The 18,766-nt window shown below is 33.8% G+C and overlaps 2 protein-coding genes across 2 annotated transcripts in view; one reads left to right on the forward strand and one right to left on the reverse strand.

The window, feature by feature from the left end:
- LOC106872952 (protein shortage in chiasmata 1 ortholog) overlaps positions 1–7,854 on the forward strand; it is a 56,593-nt gene extending 48,739 nt beyond the window's left edge. Inside the window, exons 19-21 of the mRNA XM_014920132.2 lie at positions 3,607–3,680; positions 4,313–4,370; positions 7,197–7,854. Of these exons, the coding sequence (XP_014775618.2) occupies positions 3,607–3,680; positions 4,313–4,370; positions 7,197–7,300 (236 nt within the window). The 3' untranslated portion in view covers positions 7,301–7,854. The remainder of the gene's footprint in view (positions 1–3,606; positions 3,681–4,312; positions 4,371–7,196) is intronic.
- LOC106872953 (uncharacterized) overlaps positions 7,568–18,766 on the reverse strand; it is a 36,310-nt gene continuing 25,111 nt past the window's right edge. Inside the window, exons 8-14 of the mRNA XM_014920133.2 lie at positions 18,198–18,420; positions 13,546–13,610; positions 12,007–12,138; positions 10,570–10,812; positions 10,055–10,161; positions 9,552–9,690; positions 7,568–8,988 (exon numbers count right to left, since the gene is read on the reverse strand). Of these exons, the coding sequence (XP_014775619.1) occupies positions 8,834–8,988; positions 9,552–9,690; positions 10,055–10,161; positions 10,570–10,812; positions 12,007–12,138; positions 13,546–13,610; positions 18,198–18,420 (1,064 nt within the window). The 3' untranslated portion in view covers positions 7,568–8,833. The remainder of the gene's footprint in view (positions 8,989–9,551; positions 9,691–10,054; positions 10,162–10,569; positions 10,813–12,006; positions 12,139–13,545; positions 13,611–18,197; positions 18,421–18,766) is intronic.

Here is an 18,766-nt window from a genome sequence, read left to right on the forward strand (position 1 = left end):
CATTTTGTCCAGCATGCTAATGATTCTGCCAGCTTGCCACCTTATTAATAATAATAATAATTAATAATAATAATAATAATAATTAATAATAATAATAATAATAATGACAATAATAATAATCCTTTCTACAAAAAGCACAAGGCCTAAAATTTGTGGGGAGGGGACTAGTCAATTACATCGACCCCAGTGTTTCACTGGTACTTAATTTATTGACTCTGAAAGGATGAAAGGCAACGTCAGCCTCAGCGGAATTTGAACTCAGAATGTTGAAACAAGTGAAATACTGCAAAGTATTTCATCTAGCATGCTAATGATTCTGCCAGCTAACATAATAATAATAATAATAATAAATGCTTGGATGCAGTACCAGACAGTGGCTCTCATGGCTTCTGATCTTAATTGATTGGAAGTGTTATCATGTTCGTTGTTTTGTCTTAGTATAAAAGATGGGCTACAGCAAATATTCTGCTTAATACCACAGATTTGCTTGTCAGTTGTTTGACCTTAACCAGTTGAGCATGTGCCTTGGTGGCTGACGATATGTGCATCTCTGATCACAAGCAGAAGTAGTGGGGGAGCATCATAGCCATGTGTTGAGAGGAGTTCTTTGGGGTTTGAATAATTCACCTTTGGAAACATGAGTGTTTTGCTCAACATCCTTAAACAAACCTTATTCAGGGACCTTTTGAGTGGGCCCCACCTGCGAGGTCATGTGCTGTTTATCTTGATATGAGATCACCATGTCGCGCACATATGGTTGTGATGCATGTGCCTGGTGTACCCTTATCAGACGGGTAGTCATGATGGGTATATTGGGCTTTGTATATTTTACCCCAGTGTCACTTTGATGGCATGCACTACTCTCTCACTCAATAATAATAATAATAATAATATCTTAGTAGTTGTAGGGGCACCCAGAGCACTAACAACCAAGTTTGAGAAATGTGCTGGAGAAACTGTAATTGATGTGAGAGCAGAGTATGCCCCTAAAATTGGTCTATTGGGGACAGCTAGGATTTTGAGATTGGTGCTTGGATGTTGAAAGTCTCCCATGATACGTAACATCCAAGTACCAAGTCTTGTAATTTGCAGAAAGAGACCCTGTGAGACCCCTGACAACAGGCTGCTGTCCCCTCTCACAGAATCAACCAGAGCCCTGGGAAGTAAAGTATAATGATGATGATGATGATGATAATAATCTTTTGTACTATAGGCACAAAGCCAGAAACTTGGGGGAGGGGATTAGTCGATTACATTGATCCCAGTACTCAACTGGCACTTATTTCATTGACCCTGAAAGGATGAAAGGCAAAGTTGATCTTGGCGGAATTTGAACTCAGAATGTAAGGTCAGACGAAATGCCACTAAGCATTTTGCCTGGCATGCTAACGATTCTGTCAGCTCACTGCCTTAATAATAATAATAATAATAATAATAACAACAATAACAATGATAATAATAATATCGAAACTCAGGTTAATAAAGATTATTATCATTATTATTCCTTTGTAACAGTGTAGGTAAAAATGCACCGAAGTCTTTAGTGATCTGTCTGTCTGAGGTCCTTGTTGCGACTTGACAGATGACTAAAGACTCCAGTGCATTTTTACCTACACTGTGATACGAAGGAATAATAATGATGATAATCTTTATTAACCGCAAGGTTTCAAAGAGATGCAAAACATACAGAACTTTCACCAGGATTACAAAGAAAGAAAAAAGAGACAAAAACACATTTATAAATATGAAGGGATATATATGAATGGCTATGTTGAAAATTTAAAGGTACACACACACACACACTCACGCAAACACACACACACATACACAAACATATAAATGCATATACACATATATATGCATATATATATGCACATACCTACATGCACACATGAATATACACTATATGCTTTCTTACACTCACATATAGAAATAATTTAAAAAGTACAATAAAACATACAATAATTAAACCAAGACATAATTCAAAGAAATATATCATGAAAGATTACAGGTTAGATTGAGTCTGGACACTCTAAGATCCTGTTCCCTTAACCATTTCTCAAATTGTGTACAAGTGTAACCAAATGCTCCAGTGAGCATTATTTGAGAGATTTGCTCCAAAATCTTGAGAGTAGTTTCTTTTAAGTTCATTATAATGCCTTAGTTTTAATTTAAATTTAATAATCTATCTTTTTTGTGTCTTTTATATTCTGAACCTTACTGTTTTTCTTATTTCTTTTACTGTTTTGTGTGTTGTGTGTGTGACTGTTATACAAAAATGTTTGCTCATGAGGAAATATATATGAGGAAAGACGTGTGTGCCTTTGGGAAGTCCATGGCACCAGAGATATGTAAATTTGTCAATTAACTGTTTGTTTGATTTACAAAGAATGTGAATCTTAGCTCATCTTTGTTCATCTTTATTGTCTTTATCTTTTCATTATTTCCTGTGATTTTATTGTCATTTGGAAGAAATTGTTTCTCCTCACCTGTTTCCATTGTTTTAGGTTGAGTCTTCTTTATCTGCAATTTTTTTTTCATTTCGTTTCTTTTTTTTTTTTTGCATTTGTAAATTTTCATCCCATTGTATACATGTGTGTGTGTGTGTGTGTAATACATATATATATCTATATGTGTGTGTAATACATGTATATATCTATATGTGTGTGTCTTTGTGTTTGTGTCTATCTCTACCATCACCACCACTTAACAACCAGTGTTGGTTTGTTTAGATCTCTGTAACATAGCAGTTCAGCAAGCGAGACTGATAGACTAAGTATCAGACTTCAAAAAAATAAATACTGAGGAAAATTTGTTCAACTGGCTGTGTGGTAAGTAGCTTGCTTACCAACCACATGGTTCTGGGTTCAGTCCCACTGTGTGGCACCTTGGGCAAGTGTCTTCTACTATAGCCTCAGGCCGACCAAAGCCTTGTAAGTGGATTTGGTAGGCAGAAACTGAAAGAAACCCGTCGTATATATATATATATATATATATATATGTATGTGTGTGTGTGTGTGTGTATATGTTTGTGTGTCTGTGTTTGTCCCCCCAACATCACTCGACAACCGATGCTGGCGTGTTTACGTCCCTGTAACTTAGTGGTTTGGCAATAGAGACCGATAGAATAAGTACTAGGCTTACAAAGAATAAGTCCTGGGGTCGATATGCTCGACTAAAGGCAGTGCTCCAGCATGGCCGCAGTTAAAAGAGTAAAAAAGTAAAAGAGTCTTCTTTATCTGCAATTTTTTTTTCATTTCGTTTCTTTTTTTTTTTTTGCATTTGTAAATTTTCATCCCAAGTAAAAGATAAATGAAAGATAAACGAAAAGATATCAATTTTTTTTCATGCTGCCTTCCTTCAAAAGTGTCAAGACCCCTTTCCTGATTGCAATGGAATTTGTGCTGTCTGTTAACAACTAGTAATTAGATTTGTTTTGATTATCGTTAGAGATTTTATAAACTTACATAAAATCTCATCTGCATTTCTCAGTAAATATGAACTCATGTCTATATAAGATATTAATGTAAATTATATTTGCATCTCTTTATAACAATACTTAATGTTTATTTCTTATTCATAAAATATTACTTTTTTCATGCTTAGAAATGCAGCAGGAATTACCAAGAGATTCAAATATTCAGCTAAAGTCTCCCTATTTCAAAGACTATGAAAAACAAGTAAGACTTAATTTCCTTAATTTTCATTAGAATTTAATCTTTATTGAAAGCAATATTTACTGCTACTTACCATATTTGAAATCATTTGATAAGTTCATGCTACTCTTCTCTCTCTCTCTCTTGCTCTGAGTGTGTGGGTGTGTCATCATCATAATCCTCACCCTCATTTTAATGTCCACTTTTCCATGGGACAGAAGGAGATTATTGAAGCAGAATTTATACAGCTGGATGCCTTTTCTGTCACCAACCCTCACCTGTTTCCAAGCACAGTAATATTTCTTCATGAGTAGACATTTTTGTATAACAGTGACACTCATATATGACCATCACATGATGTCCAGAAAAGGAAGTAAAAGCATACACACACTCCAAATCACACACACATACATCATGTGTGTGCATGCACACACACACACACACACACATCATGTGTGTGCATGCACACACACACACACACATTGGCATGGCACAGGAGATACGATGTGGAAGAGAAGAACAGTAAACTAAATTACATTTTATCAACATTGGTGGGATTTGAACTCGAAAATGTAAAGATTACTAAATACAGTTCATGATTTTGCCAATCACTCCTCTAACAAGCAATTATTATTATTAATTCTGCTATTTTTCAGCCTAGAAATATACAATTCTGGAAAACTGGTGCCAATATTCAATGTAACACTCAAATAGGTATGTAGTTTTTAAAAAAACACTTTTGATATTTTTATAGCTGATTCTTAAGCTATACTAGATATTGATTTTAAATTTTGGCACATGGTCAGTACTTTCAGGTAAGTTGATTATATTGACCCCAGTGTTCAACTGCTGCTTATTTTATCAACCTCAAAAGGATTGAAAAGTAAAGTCAACCTTGGCAGAATTTGAACTCAGAATGTAAAGACAGATGAAATGCATGCTAACAGTTCTGCCACCTTGAACTATACTATATATTGGTTTCAAATTTTGGTACATGGCCAACAATTTCGAGAGAGGTGGTAAGTCAATGTAGCCAACCCCAGAGTTCAGCTGGTACTTATTTTATCCACCCCAAAAGGATGAAAGGCAAAGTTGACCTTGGTGGAATTTGAACTCAGAACATACAAACAAATGAAATGCCACTAAGAATTTTGCCCGGCATGCTAATGATTCTAACTATACTGTATATTGACCACTGAATTGACAGCTATTATATCAAACTTCTATAATTTTAGAAAATATAGAAGAGGAAGCAAAGTTATGGATCTCAGAATGTAAAGACAAACAAAATACTGCTAAGCGTTTTGCCTGATGTGCTAACGACCCTGCTAGCTCACCACCTTAATTTCATTGATAATATTGGGCAACTCAAAGCTATAGTAGAAAGACACTTGCCCAAACTACTCTACAGTGGGATCAAACTTTGAATTATACAAGAGTGAAGCAAATTTCTTAACCACATGGCTATGCCTGCACATACATGTGAGATTATGATGGAAAGTTTCAATGTGAATGATTTACACTGAGTTATTCTTTATCATCGAGCTAGAAGTAGTTTCAGTTGAGTTGTGACCGAAGAGGTTAAATGTGTTTGCAATATAGGTCTTTATTCATCTCATAGATAAATCCCAGCATCCCAGCTATGGCCATATTACTATAAATAAGTTAAAGAGTATTGGCTGAGTGCATGTAAAAAAAAAAAAAGCCAACGAAATCTGAATTTCTTTACTTATTTGGAGGAAAGAGACAAAAACCTTGTAGCAGTTATTAGTGAAACTTAGAAAGAAGGGAGGTAATTTTAAGAAATTAATTTTCGAAGTTAATCAACATGCTTAACAGGAAATCTGACCTTTGTTATTAAACAAATTATAACTATGGACATGATTCAGTCTATTAAACCACATTAGCATATTATAGTCTACACAACTACTGTTTTTACTTTTAACAGGTTTAGCGCACATTCGATCATGAGTTCATAGCACCTTTTCACTAAGTGCAGCCATTAGAATGAAACCATTTATATAAGTTATGTAGATAATGGTGTTAAAACTATGGTAGCTAGTAACTTTCTCTCAGATACAGTAGTACTCTTGAAAATATACATTAATTTGAAGTTCAAAGGAATAGCTTTGGGGTATAGAATTTCCCTTTTATTTCAACATTTTAAATGTGGGCAGTCACCATCTGAAAAAAAGTGTTTGAATTATTTGTTGTATTTACAGTATGAAGCAGTTCAAATTATTTAAATTGTGCTTCAGATGTATGCACACACACACACACACATATGTATATAAGGAAGGCTAACTGGGAAGATAGTTTTTGTATGTGGCAGATGCTCAGGAGCAATATACACTGAAGATGTGCAGAGAACAACTTCTGTCACATTCCAAGGAGAAAAACTAGAAGTAGTTGATAGCTTCCGTTACCTAGGTGACCAAGTCAGTAGCAGGGGAGGGTGCTCTGAAAGTGTAGCTGCTAGAATAAGAATAGCCTGGGCAAAGTTCAGAGAGCTCCTACCTCTGCTGGTGACAAAGGGCCTCTCAGAGTAAAAGGTAGACTGTATGACGCATGTGTACGAACAGCCATGCTACATGGCAGTGAAACATAGGCCGCGACTGCTGAGGACATGCATAAGCTCGCAATGAAGCCAGTATACTCCGATGGATGTGTAATGTCAGTATACATACTCGACAGAGTGTAAGTACCTTGAGAGAAAAGTCAGACCTAAGAAGCATCAGCTGTGGTGAGGATGGGGACAGCTGTGTGAAAAAGTGTCACCCTAGCGGTTGAGAGAACCTGTGGAAGAGGTAGCCCCAGGAAGACCTGGGATGAGGTGGTGAGGCATGACCTTCGAACATTAGGTCTCTTTTTTTTTTTTTATGTGTACCTTTCTTTCAAAAGAAAAAAAAAAAAATTCTATACCCTAGAGCTATTCCTTTGAACTTCAAATTAATGTATATTTTCAAGAGTACTACTGTTTCAACTATTTTTTCTTTTTAACAAGAAAAACCAAAGTATTATTACATGTATGACTTTAGTAGAATATATATTCACGATAAATAAGTTTGTCCATAAACTGAAATATTTTGCTACCTGATTTCTTTTCTATTTTATACTAGCTTAAATTAAAAGTCACACTCCGTGCAGACTTTTATACTGAGGGCTAATTGGGCCCTGCAGCTCAAAACTAAAGAGAGCAATAATAATAATAATAATAATAATAAAGCATTTATTGGTACCCTACCAATGTGGTATTACTTTAAATTGAGTTTAAATGAAAAACTTGTAAACTCAAAAATTTTTGGAGTTCTTTTAAAATTGAAAGTTTCACCTGTTAGCATATAACAAATCCCAATGCTGGGTGTTCAAGAACCAAATAAAGGGCAGATTTTTCAATCCCAGGATCATCTTGATTCTAAAAAGGTATAGTATATTTATGTAGAGCAAACTTAGACTGAGATACAGGGGTCCTGAACGGACAGACAGAATTTTGCATTTATTATTGTAAATAAATTTAAATCTGAATTTTCTTTTCCTTAGGTACTGCAGCTCATGAAGAATGTTCTAAAGCCAAAATATACAAATTGACATTCAAAAGAAGTCCAAAGGATAAAGGAGGTCAAACAACACTGTCCTTTGAGTAAAATATTTTGTTTTTATTAATTTAACTTTTTCTCTATAAAAAAGTAGTTAAACTGAGCTTATTTTTGGACAAAGCTTTTTATATACCTTATTAATTATTATTATATACACATTGTTTATTAATTAACTTTTGATAAATGATGAATAAAACGTCTGGCCTGACAACTGTTATTAAAGTGAATATTTCTGAGAATTGAAATTTAAGGAATTAATTATATGCATGTATGTAGATGCATGCGAGTAAATAAATCAAATGTCAAAAGCAGTCATTATAGAAATAATTGTAGAAATTTTATTTTAAAAAATTAGTCTTAGATTACATGGAATATAAAAATAACATTTACAATTTTTTTTTTTTTTTTTAAATGAAAGAATGTATAAGCCAGTGTTTCTCAAACAGTGCAATGCTTAGGATATCTAAGTGCACCATAAATATCTAAAAATATAATTTAAGGCTTTAGAAAACCTATAGTAAATTATGACCGTCTTAAAAAAACATGTTATTTTGTACACAAGTATCATTAATAAAACGAGGCATACAACAGCTTTTTAATTTTTTCCTGAATTTTTACATTAGAACAGGTCAATTTTCCTGCAAGATGTATTTGTAATGTTTTTTTATTTGATTTCCATTGTGCCTCAAAGTCAAAAAGATTGAGAATAACTCTTATAAAACACTTCTTAATCGTATATATCAAACGAATACAGAGATTGGTACATCTTCAAATTATTCTTTTAATTGAATGAAGGTGCACAGCAAATAAAGCTGGATTGCATATGCAGCAGAAACACATTGGTCATTGCTGTATGACCAACTATAAAATTAAAAGAAAAATTGGACGATGTACCAATTTCTGTATTCTTTGTAATTGTTTGAAATTTACACTCCTGATTAATATTCATAATCCAGTGAAGCAAACCTAGAGTTACCCCTCAGAAGTGTTACAGTGGGATTGCTCATACTAAGCAATCACTGATGTTTGTTACCACTTGATGCAGTTAGCTGTAACCTGGAACAAACCTGAGAGCTACTCCGGTACCCACCAGGATAATTTATCCCTATTTCCTCACCTTATATATGTACACAAACACATATATATCTACACACACACACATTATTATATATACACATTATTATACATACTTGTTTATATATGTATTCACACAACACACACATATAGATATATAAAAAAAATGGTCTTATTATAAAACATGATACAAAATACCATGTTTTTCAGACTATTTAGGTAGATTAAAAAATGCTTAGATATTATAATGTCAATATAATCACACCAATAATAGCATCCTAGCATGTCCAAAGTCTCTGGCTTAAAACTCTGTATATAAAAGAGAATGAATAACATTATTTCATAAGTGTGTTTTGTTTCTATAAAAATAACAAAAACTATTTAAATTTTATTGATATAATAATGGTAGACTTCTAGATAAGAAAGTAAAGTTGTACTGTTTTGAGATTTTCTTAGAGAAATGTTTTTGAATCTATTTTACAATTAAAAAAAAAGCTAAAAACTATTTCAGAAAATAGAAAAGTTTGTGAGGAAGCTGCAAAAAGCCAAAATAATAGCTAAGACTGTTGCTTCATTCTTAACACTTCTATTTAAAATATAGATGGTGTTTGGCTTTCTGTAAGGGTCAAAACCATGATCAAAACGTTGTGGACAGTCATCATCTGGAAAAAAATTTTTTAGATTATTTATTGTATTTACAGTTTGAAGCAATTCAAACTAAGAAAATGAGATGACAAAGGAATAAACTATTATCTTATGAACTTCTTTAGCTTACTACCTTACAATGTCATTATAAAAATAAATAATTACATCATTGAAATCTTGAAGCTATGAAACAATGTGAATAAATAAGCTTTCCAGAATGTAATCTGAATGCTAATGGGTTAAAAGATGTTAATATATGACTTTCAGCTATTCTATTATAAGTGATATTCTTTTTCCTCGTTTCAGTTTTTGGAGTCAGAGAATGCTGAGGGTTCTGATTTGTGAGTTTTAGTAAATCATTTAGACCTAGTACTAATTTTAATCAACTACTTATTTTACCAATTTATAGATATGAAATGATTAAACCTTTTTGACACAATGTCTTTTTTTCTTTTTAAATATATTTGCAGAAATTTGAAAATATTTACTATCTTAAATATTTGGTATAGATGTTTTACTTATACTCGGATCCAAAATCTGTTTTGAAAGGGAATAATAAATATACAAACAACAAACTTACAAAGTCTTTCACTTTCCGCCAGTTCCACCCTCAGGGTTGATCCATCACCTAAGGCTGAATGAGCAGTTTGTTCTCTTTTACATTTGGCATTTGCAGCTCGTGACATGATTAAACTTGTCCAAGACAAACGCTCATAAACCTAAAATATGAAAGAAGATTTTATATAAGATTTCAAATGTCTCACTTCTTTAAAAATGAATAACATATGCTAAATATTTATATAAAGCATATACTTTATGGGTTTCTTTTACACTATACAGATTAGGGTATGATGATTGTGCATGTTACATGCAATAATTAAATGAAGGGCAATGATGACAGTAAAAGAATTTAGAAGTATTATTGAATAATTAAGATGCTGGATGTTTGATTTATGTGACATGTATTGTAACATTTCTTATTAGATTAGGGAGTGTTCACACTTCACAACTGACTAGCTGGTATCAAACAGAAATATTGAAGTTAATTAGATTTAGAATTTAGATAAATGATTATATACAAACCCAGCATCTGAAATTAGAAATGGCATCTTCATCATCATAAGTGATCAGATATGATCTTAAGTCTTCCATCCAATAACCGACACATTTCAGAATATTGTCTGGTTCATCTACATTCAATATTCAGAAAAGGATAAACTAATTTTCATCACAAAAAATGAAATTTCTTCAAATTAAATGAGCAACATTCTACGGAAAACATTCTTAGAGCCTAGTTATTTACATTTCTACTTTATTTTCCTGGCAATGAAATTAACATTTAAAACAGTTGTAGTTGCATTCATTGCAATGGTCTTGGAAAAAGTGAATTTAAAATTTGATGATATACTTTTAATATTTGCACTTAATTTCTTCAAGTTAATATTTTAAATGTCTAGATAAATAAAACTAAACTTTTATTTCTCTTCATGGAACTGTATTTTCTACATTTATCTCAATAAACAGTTCAAAATTTAATTAGAAGTAAATTCTATTTCTAGATTTAATCAACTTATTTTACTCTTTAATTGAAATCTCACCATATTCTCCAATAGGCCTGCCACGATAATCAACTGTTTCACAATATTCAACATCAATCTCAAATTTTGTCATATCCTGGGTGCAAGACTTTGCTTCACTCTGGACATTTCGGCAATCCACTTGCACACGGGGTTTGTCTGTAATACCTCTGATACGGGTTGTATAAAACTCATTAGGAAAACCTGTTTGTATAAATGAGTAGCGTCCTCCAATAGGACATGGAACTGGAGTAGGAGGGTTAACTGAAAGTATTATAAAATTCATTATAGAAAGAAAAGAAACAAATTGTCATACGTTTAACAAAACTAAAAAAAAATTCTACATTCAGATCTGCTAAGAAAATGATCAAACACAGAAGCACATTTAATGTTTACATCGAATGGAAAAATATACATTTAAAGAACATTATGGATTGCTTTACTACTGATGTTATCCAAGAGAAAGGCAAAGGCCAATACAGCTTGGAACTAATGACATCGCAACCCATTTTTACAGATGAGTGAACTGGAGCAAGGTGAAAAATAAGTGTCTTGCTCAAGAACACAATGCATAGCCCAGTCCAGAAGTTGAACTCACTACCTCATGATGCTCTAACCACTGAGCCATGCATCTTCATATTCAAAGAACAATATGCAAATGTTGACTAAATCCTTAAACATTAACTTAAATCGCACCACATAAAAAATGCATAGAAAATGAAAATGTTAGAGTATGCTAATAAAGCCATAATATTTTTGTCCTAGTATTTGATTACATAATTTGCATCAAATATATAACTGAATTATTTTATCATTATTAATAAATCATAGGGCAGCAAAAAAAATTTTTTTAATTTTATTTAGTTAGATATGAATAATGTAAGTGGTCATTTTTTTTATTTGAGGAAACCTACTGTTAATGGATAATCGTCACTGAAATTTCTGGCATATATACCTTTTCATATGGTATTATTGTCATACTGAAGTAAAGTGAAATGTCTTCAACTGGACTGTGCTCCAAAATATTAACGACACCATCATTTTCATTTAACATCCACTTTTCCATGCTTGGAATAAAGTTTAATCGAGGCAGATTTTCTGTGGCTGTATGCCTTTCTCATTGCCAAACCTCACCTATTTCCAAGCAGGGTAACATTTCCCCTAGACCAGAATATTGGAAATGAATGGCACTGCTTGTATGATAGTAACACTCATTTACAACTATCACGTGATGTCAAGACAAGGAGAGGCAAAGGCAAACACACACACACAGAAAACAGGCTTTTCAGTTTCTGTCTACTAAATTCACTTACAAGGCTTTGGTTGGTCCAAGGCTATAGTAGAAGACACCTGCCCAAGATATCACACAATGGGACTGAACCAGGAATTGTGGCTGGAAAGCAATTTTTTTACCACACACCTGCAACAATGATCATGTGTTAGAGGAGTAGAACTTACAGATAAAGTAGTCATATTTCCAATTGAAATCATCTCTGTTCATAACAAATGCTTGCCATGTGCAGGATTGACGGAATTTCTTCATTAGGAAGTTTGAGTCCATTTCATTAGATGTTAATCGGTTTGGTTTTCCTAACGATGGAGAGAAACAGAGTGATAACAACAACCCGATAAATAATAAATTTGAAGCAATGACTTTAAACATTGGCACGAGATTACATATTTGAAAAAGAAGAGTATATTCGATTGAAGTGGTCCCAGTACACACCTGGTTCTTACTTTATTAATTGAAAGAAGGAGGAGTGGCATAGTTGAAACTGAATGAAAACAGAGTCAATAAATACTGCAAAGAATGATGTATCATTTCTTATTTCTTTACTGCCCACAAGGGGCTATATACAGAGGGGACAAACAAGGACAGACAAATGGATTAAGTCGATTATATCGACCCCAGAGCGTAACTGGTACTTATTTAATCGACCTCGAAAGGATGAAAGGCAAAGTCGACCTCGGCGGAATTTGAACTCAGAACATAACGGCAGACGAAATACCGCTAAGCATTTTGCCCGCCGTGCTAACGTTTCTGCCAGCTCGCCGCCTTATGTATCATTTCTATCACTCCAATGCTCTTCATAACATTAAAATAATTATTTCAAATTTTGGTACAATACCTGCAATTTTAGGGGAGAAGTTAGTTGGTTAAATTGACCCTGTCTCTGACCGATACTTTATTGTATCAACCCCAAAAAGGATGACCACAGCAGGATTTGAATTCAGAATGTAAGAATCCTGCTGATGTCAACTTTACCTTTTTTACCATTTGGTGGTTGATGAAATAAAGCCTCAGTCAAGTATAAGAGTCAATAGCATTACAATAATAATAACACCAACAACAGACATACAAAATACAAGAAATAAATGTAAGAAAAAGTTTATTATGTGCTTCATGATGTAGCTTTAATACTTCAATGTTTAAACATGGATATAATTATTAGAGCTTTTTTTTATTCTCCCACAATTTATATAAAACTAGAATAAGTTCTATGTTTAGATGGTTTTTACAAATTTTAATATTTGGATGCCCTTTATAAAACATGACATTCAACAATAACAGTTGACACCTGTTATTTCATGAAGAAAACCTTAGTCAAGCTAGGTAGGGTCTGTTCCTTGCTCAAAGACAGCTATTGTAGGAAGGTTTGATGCTTCTATGTGACCAATAAATACTACAGCCATTTCTTCTTCCAAGATCATATTAGAATTTTAATCTAATGCTGAATTGAGGGGTACATTCTTCGCCAGGGAAGGTTTTGGCATTGCTCAGAAACTGGACGTGGCTCAGTCTTTTACCTACAGACAAATGTCTTGGCAGGGCAATGGGAATGAAGAAAGTATTGAAGAACATACTAGTTTATCCTCCCTTGTAGACAAAGGTTTTGATGGTGTCATAACCTAAAGGGTTACAAATAATTTTCTTTATGACAATCAATTTTAAAATCAATTTAGGGAAATAAAAATAGAAAGTTATATCAAACTTACCAACTCTAAATCTCACAATACTGTGATGTCTTGGTTGAATATCAAAACAAACAAAATCAATTTCACTAAAAGAGAAGATACATAACCAATTATTCAATTTTGCTAGGTAGTTACTTCAAATTTTTTACAACAGCATTTTTTCTTTTTTTGTCATGTTAAAGTTTCAGGAATTAAGGTGAACAGAATAGAAGAATCAGTTGGTGAAGAATCAGTAAGTGAACAGAATAGAAGAAACAATTAGTTTTCAAGTGTGATAAAATTCAAAATTCAAGGAAACTGGTAATGGTCTGTGATGGCAAAGATCAATCAGTCAGAAAGATCAAAATAGGTAAGGTTAATTTGTGTAAGAGTTTTATATACTGAACTTTGCTTTTCATCAGAGAATAATGAAAAAAAGGTTGAATTAAAAGCAAGATGAGAAAGGGAGTTAATGTAGAAGATGAGAATGATGGAAAGGATGTTTTTGAAATACAAAGACATGATGGTCATGGAAAGAACGATATTTGGACTTGGCTTTCTTAATCAGTACTGATGTTGGGTTAATCAACAACCAGTCACATAAACATGTATAAAGCCATATACAGTGATGAAGATACAACACAATTTAATTTGTGTAGATATCGATGTGATTGACCCATAGTCAGTTAGGTATTAGAGGAAGGTGTCATACTCAATGTCATGGTCAACTACAAGGACAAAGAATAAGTACTAGAGACAGGGAACTACAGAAACATCAAGCTGATGAACTGGTTTGTGAAAGTTACTGAAAGAGTTGTAGCATAACTAATTAGGAATAGAATTAGTCCAATATGTGAAGCATTTGCACTTGTGCAAGGAAGATATACTACCAATTGCCCTCTTTCAAGTAAAACAATGGCAGGAGAAGTACTTGGCTAAAAGTAAATTGCCATACCTAGCATTTGTAGACAGGGTCTTTGTAAATTGGTAGACACTAAAGGCAAGAGCTGTGCAAGCCATGTACAGAGGTGCAACCAGCAAAGTAAGAGTTAGCAATAAGTAAAGTAATAAATTTAGGATGCAGGTAGGAATCCAGCAGGGCCCAGTCCTTTTCTATTGGCTACAATAGTGGTGTTTAAGACGGGCTTATCCATGGGAACTTCTATATGCTGATGGCTTTGTTCTTATTCTTATAGTAGAATCTAAGACAAGTTGACAGAATTGTTAGTATGTCAAACAAAATGCTTAGTGGCAGTTCTTCCAGCTCTTTACATTTGGATCTCTCTCTCCTAATATGTTCTAATTACATTTACATATGCTGCTTCTTACATCTCTTTGATGCTCTCTTTTCTCTCTTTAATTCATCTCTTGCCATTCATCCTCTTTTGTTCACTCTTATGTTGCCAAGATAACTAAGGATGGTGGAGGATATCTCCCATTCACTGTACCATGCAACAAAGGTATCTAGGGATGGTATTAGATCTGTGTTGCCTTTACATGACTCTGATACTCCTTTTCTGTCCTATTCACTGTGCAATGTCACTTACATGGCATTGGACCTACACATATCCAATCACCATTATCACCATACTTATTAATCTGGCTCATCCTGAGGCCATGTACAAGAAATGACATTCGATTTGTTTGTACCTGATATACTCTGTAAATATATAAATCGCGTATAACAGTTCATCCCTTCCCCACAACCACTGTATTCCCCCTCCCACTCTCTCTCATGAATCTACCTGCACACAATTTGCCAAATCATTCCCCCACAACATACCCTCCTAATGAACCCCTCCTTCTACCTGCTCACTACATTCTCTCCTCCACTCCATCTCTCCTTTTGCATTCTTGCAAACTCACCCACCCACCCTACTCACCCTCAAATGAAGGTGTCCTGGATTATGACAGATACACATTTTTTATCTCACAGTTAATTCTGTGCCTCTTCTTTTCTATCTTGGGTTGCGTCATGGTTTGCATGAAACCTGGCTCAGTTATATCTCTTGTGGCTCTAAATGATGTCATCTGTAGTGCAGCATTGTACTGTCTAATTTTGTTTTGGAAGTGCTTGGAATCTTGGTCAGTTGATGGCAACAGTTTCTTCAATGGCTCTGGAGGTTGGGGAATTGCAGGGAGTTTAACCTTTCCACCACTGCAGCACAGGGCAAGTGTCTCTCCAGACTTGGCTTTACAATATATGCACTCAGTTGTCATTGCACCAATGGAAACTCTAGTGTCATCTGCATAATGAACTGCTGGACCATAATTGAAGGCTGCTTCATAGAAGTTGCTTCTCTGAGCTATTGCAACTGCTCTTTGTTCTGCATTCCTTGTCAGTCATGCATATCGCTGTTCATCACTTTGAGATGCTCTGACTTTGTTAATGCGCAGTCTATTCGTTTCTTGGCATGCTTCCCTTTCTGCAGCTATCTCTCTTTCCCTATACTGAAACATTCTTTTGGCTGACCTTGATATTGTAGAAAAATTTGCATAAGTACAGATTTCTGTACCCCCACCCCAACTTTGGATGATCATAACTTTCAGAAAAATGGATATTTTTTAATGAACTATTCTATGAATATGTGTTACATCATGTAGATTCCGAATATACGAAAATTTGCGGGATAACTGTTTTAAGAGGGGGTGGGGTGAGTAATTTCTGAAAATTCACCGGAGTCCACTTCAATTCATTTTAACTTTCAAGCAAATGGATATTTTTTTAATGAAATTCTCTACAAATATACCTCAGACTATGTAGATTCCGAGGACAAAGGAATTTTGGAGGAAAACAATTGGGGGTTACTTTTGAGAACTGTTCCTAACTCGGGGCTGTTTCGGAACAAGTCATCCATATTTGTTTCATTTTCTCTGTTTTGTGCGTTTGTGCATCCGTAGATATCTACCGCGCGCACGTAACTAAAAAAAGTTCAAACGGGGACTTATTCCATTCAGTATCATGTTTATTATAGAGCTTATGTAACAAATTATACTTTATACTTCTTTATTTAATTGTGCATGTATATTCCTTATTTTTGCTTCTGGTATCTTCTGCCTTTCTATTAGAAACTCAGGAATTTAATTAAAGTGAAAAAGAAATTGTATGCAACTGATAAGTCATCTTAATAACATATTTTTGTGTACCAGACCTTTAGATGTTATTTTTAGCATAACGAATTTTCTGGTGAGGGCTTCATTTGCCTTCATTGCCAGTTTGTTGCTTCAATAGAAATCTACGGATGCACAAACGCACAAAACGGAAAAATGAAACAAATATGGATGACTTGTTCAGAAACACCCCTGAGGGGGGAACAGGTCTCAAAAGTAATCTCCAATTGTTCCCCCTCCCCAATTTCTATGTCCTCGGAATCTACATAATCTGAGGTATATTTGTAGAGAATTTTATAAAAAAATATACATTTTCTTGAAAGTGAAGACGAATCGAAATGGACTCCAATGAATTTTCAGAAATTCCCTACCCCCTCCTGAACTACTTACCCCACAAAATTTTGTATATTCGGGGTGGGACAGAAATCTGTAGTTATGCCAACAAATTTGACACTTCCCTACTAGGCATTGTTATATATGTATCCAGAAATACACAAGTGGAGAAGATAGTAAACATTGGTAACGGAAATTGTTTTTTTTTAATAAGACAGCTAGAAAGTAAATATGAAATTTTAACGGAAAATAAAGTATTGTACGGGTTGAAGTGAAATTTGTCACTCAGTGAGCTAAAGAGCTAGTATTGAAGTAACCAGAAAAAAAACCATCGACAACAGAGAAACACTAAACTGTACGGATTGAAATGAAGTTCATGAAGATACTTCTGTCAGTAAATTATGAAATTACTTACATCAGTAATTGTGAACTTCTTTCTGTCAGTAATTTGTCGTTTGTTTGTAAATAGCGATAGAAAGCTTAGACTTACAATGGAAACAATAACATTGAAGTTAAACAATGGCGTAAGAAAATTAAAAGTGAAAAAGAATAGCATCTGAAAAATGCAAGTGAAAACAAGAGATATAGATAGAGAGATAGAGATAGATAGAGGGAGATATACATAAAGAGATATGTTACATCACTGACACTAGAAAACTGGAAGTCAATATTTTTAAAACTTTCAAAGACGTGAATGTAATATAAAAAGAAATATTTTTTATTTTTAATAAAAAATTAAATAAACAGCCTATGATTTGTCCAATATTTCCAATATTCTGAGAAAACATGTCTAGCCATAAGAAATATTACCTTGCTTGGAAACAGGTGAGGGCTAGTGACAGAAAGTGCATCTGGCCACAGAAAATTTATGATAAATTCTCTCTGACCCATGCAAGCATGGAAAAATGGATATTAAAACAGATGATGATGATGATCCTAATGCATCACTCAATTTGTTTCTTAACAACTAATATCTAGAACTCATATCTTCCTTGTTTCCCAGTAACAAAAAAATTTTACATTATGAAATTTCAATGTAGTTTATGAAAGGCCTAGGGAGAATTAACCAATGTTATTGCAAGAAATGAAATACAAGTCAAATGTAAGGACTCAGTTTAACAACAAAAATACATTACAGTATTCATGATTATTTTACAATTTGTTTGGAGCAGAGTAGTCTACTGGATATACCAGCTTACAACTTCACATGAAGTAATGTGGGGTAGAATAATAAATTGAAAGCTACTCACCATTTTCCAACAACAATTTTTGACATCAAAAATCTAGTGCCAAGAGTTTGTTGACATGAATAATACTGTTCTTCATAAGTGAACCTGTCAATGTGAGTCTTAAAGTAAATGTGAGTGTCATTAATTCTCACATCACTTTGAAATTCAGCAACGTGAAACCATGTTCCTGTCAGATTCCTGGGTAAATTACAAGATGGTTGCACTAACTTGGTAGCTGGAGGTACTGAAAAGCCACAGGAATGAGAAAATTAATAAATAATATGCAACTTGAGAGAGAGAGAGAGAGAGCATGTGTATGTGTACACGCACACATACACATACAGGTGTAGGCATGGCTGTGTAGATAAGAAGCATGCTTCCTAACTGCATGGGTTTGGGTTCAGTCCCATGATAGTAGAAGACACCTTGGGCAAGTGTTTTCTACTACAACCCTTGGCTGACTAAAGTCTTGTGAGTGTATCTAGTATGCGGAAAATGAAAAAAAAGCAGTTGTATGGATGCATATGTGTGTGGTACGTGTGTGTGTGTATATATATATATATACATATATATACATATATATATATATA

The sequence above is a fragment of the Octopus bimaculoides genome, chromosome 19 (assembly GCF_001194135.2).
Source record: "Octopus bimaculoides isolate UCB-OBI-ISO-001 chromosome 19, ASM119413v2, whole genome shotgun sequence".
NCBI lineage: Eukaryota > Metazoa > Mollusca > Cephalopoda > Octopoda > Octopodidae > Octopus > Octopus bimaculoides.